We start from the raw sequence: 6,515 nt of genomic DNA on the forward strand, positions 1-6,515 counted from the left end.
CATTTTATCGTTTTCGATCGCATGGTTATTTTACAGATTTTTAATATTTTCATTGCGCTAGTATTGTTAAATGAAATAAATAAGAAATGCATGCTTTGTGAATTTCTTTACTATTTTACCAGACTGAGCCACAGCAACGCGTGGCCAGGTACAGCTAGTACCGAATAAAGAAATTGAAGAAATGAAATACCCATAAAATTTTGGCAAGATCAAGTATTTCAAATATTTGAAAGTGGTCAGGTCAGAAAGATACAGATTTGTATGTAGAAGAGGCAAAGAATGTCTGCTTAGACAAATTGGTGTGGCATTCTATTATTTCTTACTACCCCTGTGTAAAAGCAGCGTGATGCTTATTTAGTTAGTTAAGAAATGAAATACGTTTTATTATTTATAGATTTGCGTTTAATTTGCAGAACTCCATTTTAATTTATGTATTAATTGTTAAATACACCACAGATTTCTTAAAACATTCGTTTGAAATGCTAAATCTAGGCGAAACAATTTACAGAATATTAATTTATATGTGTTTTTTAACAATAAAATACGTTTTACTATTTCAAACGTTCAAAATAGCAAAAACAGTTTTACTTTTCTCCTGTAGATGCAAACATCTGTAGTTTTCGAAACTAGTCGTGTGTAATGAAATTAAACTCAATAAGTGCTGGTAATAAGTGGTAGTAAACTCACAAGTGTTTAATTTTTTTTTAAATAATCAACATATCATTCCACAAAGTTAATGCCGAATCAATAAATAATATCAATTATGTTTTGAATATTGAAAGCATTAACTTTGTGGATCATACTGGTATTTTATTTCGAGAAATAAAAAAATAAAAAAATACTTTGTGTTCTGATCCACTCACATTAGTGTGACAATGCGAGTGGATCAGAACACAAAGTATTTTTTTATTTTTTTTTATTTCTAGAAATAAAATATCAATTATCTTCATTTACGCAAATTGTAACCATGATCTTTTGTACGCATTTTAAATTTTAAATTTTGTAAGCATATTAAATTTTAAATTACGTACAATAAAATAATAGCTTTTGTTTTTTTGCAAGAAATTTTATATTTTTTTTGCAAGCAATGTTTTCAAACGATACAAAAAAGACAAAATTACACTCATATAGGACACTTACGTATCTAGGTTTAGCTTAGTAATTTATTTATTCATAAAATAATTAAATAACTAACCACCAAGTCGCTTACCGCAGGGGAAAGCAGAGAGAATAAAACTCCACACCACTCCAATCTTCGCCTCTTCCATATTCATGCATACCCGCCGATTATTAACTCCTGACTTGACAACCTTCAAGTGTTTGAACAACTTGATCATGCTAATATTTTCTTGGTATTTCATTTCATTAATTTCTTTATTTGGTACTATCTGTACTCGGCCACGCGTCTGTGGCCCAGTCTGGTTAAATAGTAAGGAAAGAAGATATAAAGCATACATTTCTTCTTTATTTCACTTCACAATACCTGTGCAATGAAAATATTAAATCAATAAAAACGTGAGAGTAGATGTCAAGAAGCAAGCTATCCGCCATGAGAAATGTTCAGTTTTACGTGAGATACTGTTACTTTCAACAGACTGTCATTCTAGTTAGAAAATAGTTTTTCAAACAAAACATTTCTCAAAGTCACAGGTTTATGGGTATTCGATTGCAAAGTTTACCTCGGTGTTCTTATGCTCCTATTTTTTCAATTACAAAAAAACCTGCATCAATTGTATGTATTTGTACACTAGTGTAGTGGCTAGTATGCTGCAGGTCCCGGGTTCGATTCCCAGTGGGGTCAAAATAAAAATTAAATTTCAAATATTAGTGTTAAAATGATCGATTTGACTGTGTGTTGCCTTTTGTATGCTACGCTGTTCTTCTCGCCGATAGTAGAGAAGACACTTTATTCATTTAACCAACTAATTAATAATGTAATTAATTGATTCAGTCAGTTTGTGGTAAAAAGTACCCATTTTATTTATAAGAAATATTGGTATTTACTAAGTAATTAAAAAAAAAACTTATTAATAGTCGCACCGTTTCCCCGCAGGAGTAGGTTGAGAAAATAGAACTTCACATCAATCTGCCTTTGCAAACAATCAACGCCTTTTCCACATTCATGCATCTCCTCATACATACCCGCCGATTATACTGACTCTTGACCTAATCACGTCCAAGTGTTAACAATAAGTTATCATGCAAAGTTTTTATAATTTTTATATTTTATTTTAAAAAAATACTTTTGACTTGTAATCTTTGACAAACAATTTATATGTATTTTTTTTACATCTCATCGAAGATGAAGAAGAATATGGAAGTCTGGGCATTTACGGGGCTGACGAACGTCACAGGCTGGTTTAAGTAAAAAACCAAAACCAGCCTATGACGGTCGTCAGCCCCGTAAATGCCCAGACTTCCATATTCTTCTTCATCTTTGATGAGATGTCAAAAAAATAATATGAAAAATAACTCCTATAATTGGAGATAATCTAGATTTATGAACAAGTATTTGGATACACTCAAAATATTGTAATTTATATGTAGGTGTATTAAACATTAAAAAAAAACATTTTACAGAAAAAAAATTAATGTATTGACGCACGAATATCGTTTAAACTTATATAAGATATAGGATAAATTACTTGTTTTTTTAAAATATATTGTAATTTATGTAAATAATTTAGCAAATGTAATCCTATTAAAACGAAACGTCAAGTACCATGTGTTAACCCTATAAGACGAACACTGGGCTATTCAAATTTGTTTTAACTCTTTCCGGTCCCCCAAAATTAAAAAAAATAATCTAGGTAGACAGTTACATTCCAATTGGAAAAATCTTTTGTCCTCTGCTCCACTGTTGTAATAGATACGAGTGACAAAAATGTAAGCTTAGAATTTAAATAAATAATACTTATGATGAAAAAAATGTCGAATAACATCCGACATGGGATCTAAGAGCAAAAAATCGATGTCGAATGAGATTCGATACTGGACCAGTAAGGGTCGGACACAAGTTTTATCTTGATCATCCGACTCTTACTGGTCCAATGTCGAATCTCATTCGACATCGATTTTTTGCTCTTAGATCCCATGTCGGATGTTATTCGACATGACGTATGGAATCCAAAGTAGAACAGACACCGCTGCCACAAAAAAACGCGCTTAGAGTATCAGAAACGAAGACTCTAAGAAGCATAACAGGCAAGAGTCTTCGACATAGAATCAGAAATGCCAGGATCAGGGAAATACGCGAGATCGAAGATGTCGTTAGGTGGGGAAGGCAACGAAGGAGACATTGGTACGCGCATGTGAGGAGAATGGAACCATCCAGACTCCCCCACATCGCACTGTACGGCTAACCCCATGGTAGACGACTCCCGGGCAGACCACCAAAGAGATGGGTCGTTGCAGGAGGATAAACCCTCTTAAAAACAAGCCGTAAGGGTTAATGTCTTTCATCTTCTGTGCGTGTCATGTCAGGTGCCCCCGACGTCGACTATCACTTGAGAGGGATTGTCCTTGTCTTGGGCAGCTCTAAACAGCGCCTCAACTCTCCTGATCCCCATCTGATCTCATATATTCCTAAGCCAGGAGATTTGTCTTCTACCCACACCTCTTCCTTCTATTTTGTTTTTGATGATTAGATGCAATAGCTCGTACTTGTCTCCTCTCAGCACATGCCCCCGATAGGACACCTTCCGGACCTTGATATCAATCAGCAACTGTCTCCAAACGTTTTAGGCATGATTCGAAATAATTATATGTTAGAAGTGGATTTTGTATATGAATTTAAATAATATACAAATGTATAGTTTTTTATTTATTATTTATTTATTTGTATACGTTTATTTAAATCACAATTTATACACATTTGGATTTATTTTTTTTGCAGAGACCCACCAAGCCACCTTATGTGTCTTGTCGGTGGAGTTCTTTTTTAATACATTTTACTGTTTTTAACGATTTTAACCTAATAAAGACACAAAAAAGAAAAAAAAAATTTAAACATTTTACAATTTTCATAAAATTAACTCTTGATCATTTACCCATTCCTTTATTTTGCCTTTGTTCCATATTTTATTTTGACCTTTAATGTTGGCAACATTATAGAAATGTTCGGAACGATATATTGCAGTGTTCGACTCCCATATTTATTGTTAATTCTTAGGACTATCAAACCTTCGTTGTGTGTAAATCTTAAAATGTTGGTTGAGGACCTCTTCTACTGCTAATTAGTATGGGAAAGTCCTATATTCTCTGAAACGAAAGATTTTTTTTTTCAAATTCAAGTAAGATTTATTATCAATTTCTCTCGGTGTTTGTGATGGATTTTTAACATTTTTCTTCCCCATCTTTACTATTCTACCTGCAGACCAGCCTCTAAAAGTAGAAGCTTTGCAGTTTATTCCTTTTTATAAATGTTTATGACATACACTTTGTTTTGATGATAATGTCCTCACGGGGTCAAAAGGGTAAGGGTAAACGAAATTTTTGAAGCTATTCCGAGGATTTTTTTAAAATATTGGTTTGGTGAATATTGGTTTGAAAGGGTTTAACCCACGTGGATATGTTTTAATGATACACATAGAACAAATTTACTATAAATAGACAACAAAATGGCGGTTATAAATCATAAAACTATCAGCAGTAGAAAGAGTGAGTAGGTTTCCCATAATAAGATATTATTTTTAATAAAATCCACTTAAATTTATTACCGAAATAAAATAAAATCACTTTTATAACATTGTTTTTGTTGTTTAATCAATTATTTGAATTGAATAATATTGTTTTCAATAGTTTAATCGATTTTTTGAGTTTTAAAACATTGTTTTTAATATTTTAATAAATTAATTGAATTTAGATAAACAAGACCGTACTTTTACTTTTAAAAAATGTCTGAATATGTTACCGAAATAAAAAAAATAAACACACTTTTTTAACATCACTTTTAATAGTTTAATCATTTTTGTGTTTGAGTTTAAAAACAATGTTTGAAATAGTTCAAATCATTTTTTTAATTTAACAACACTCATTTGATTTCTTGAATGTTTTCCGCAGATACTTTGTGGCACATTTTATAATATCTTTATAAAATTAATTAACTTTATTTTCACCACTTTTTCAAAAAGTGGTGAAACCAATGTTAATTAATTTTATAAACATAACTGATTTAACTAGTGCAATCAAATAATTCGTTTTTAAAACATTGTTTCAAATAGTTTTATTAATTTTATTTGAGTATGATTTCACAAGTTTATTCGGCAGTCACATTTTATATTTATCCATCTTTAATTTAATTTTACTCGGTAAATACTACATTTTCTTAAATTAATTGTAAATAGTTGTATTTACCAAGTAAAATTTATTATTTATTTGGGTTTAATTAAATGTTTACTTTACTTAAAGAAAACACTTGTTTTTTACCACTTGAGTTTTATTAAAGACTACATGTTTCAGAAGTTAAACTTCCATCATTCAGGTCTGTATAATATTGAGTTATTTTATTTTGTCCTTTTCCGTAGTGTAATGGCCAGAACGCTCGGCTACCGTTCTGGAGGTCCCGGGTTCGATTCCCAAGGGGGGTAAAATAAATAAAAGTGATTTTTTTCACTGTCATATTTATTCAATATTACCCTGGACTGGTACCTGAGGCGGAGGGCTGATCACCTTTCCTTTGCATATTTGTTTTTTTTTCAATTTTAATAAAATTTACTTGAAAAAAAAACTGTTTTTTTTGTTGTTATTTTTACAATCCTCGTAGTTTTTTTCGGCGTTGAACTGAACTCAATTGAATTTCGTTATTTTAAACAGTTAAATAAATTATTTGAGGTAAATATCATTGCTTTAAACAGTTTTATGATTATTTGATATAAAGAAAATAGATATAAAGGCAAACAATTGTCAACCATTTTAATTTATTTTTTTAATGTTTTTTTTTCTACAAAATATAAAACTTAGTACACTCAAATCAGTGTTTGTTTCATTACAAATTAATATTTAACCTTTTATTAAATTTATTTTTTCAGGCAGTTCATGATGTTTTCTTCACTAATTTTTGCGTTCTTACTGGTCGGGATGTCCTGGGTGCATCCTGCAGTAGTCAATATACCATCGGATCCTGAGGCATACAAGAACTTTTTGCTGGAAACTGTGAACGGAAAATACACGGGTAAAATATATATTTTTTTTATATTACATATTTTGTATATTAAAAGCATTGTTAACTTTGTAGTATGGTAATATAACACTCTCCTTATCATTCTTCGATCACTTTGTATTTTTTTCATTCATTCAAACCCTTATCCACTGCTAATAAGTGTTTATTAATGTTGTATTACACAAAGTGTACACCGCCTCCGTAGAGTAATGGTCAGCACGCTCGGCTACCGTTCTGGAGGTCCCGGGTTCGATTCCCAAGGGGGGTAAAATAAATATAAGTGATTTTTTCACTCTAATATTTATTCAATATTACCCTGGACTGGAACCTAAAGCGGAGGGCTGATCACCTTTCC

At 31.2% G+C, this 6,515-nt stretch overlaps 1 protein-coding gene across 1 annotated transcript in view; it reads left to right on the forward strand.

The window, feature by feature from the left end:
- The first annotated feature begins 6,078 nt into the window (after window positions 1-6,078).
- The window catches only part of LOC148299594 (zinc metalloproteinase nas-4-like), an 8,409-nt gene continuing 7,972 nt past the window's right edge, over window positions 6,079-6,515 (forward strand). The window contains exon 1 of the mRNA XM_088275907.1: window positions 6,079-6,172. Coding sequence (XP_088132033.1) covers window positions 6,079-6,172 — 94 coding nt within the window. The remainder of the gene's footprint in view (window positions 6,173-6,515) is intronic.

This window comes from Brachycentrus maculatus, unplaced genomic scaffold (assembly GCF_059751285.1).
Source record: "Brachycentrus maculatus isolate JH-2025_06_01 unplaced genomic scaffold, ASM5975128v1 h1tg001056l, whole genome shotgun sequence".
In the NCBI taxonomy this organism is placed as follows: domain Eukaryota; kingdom Metazoa; phylum Arthropoda; class Insecta; order Trichoptera; family Brachycentridae; genus Brachycentrus; species Brachycentrus maculatus.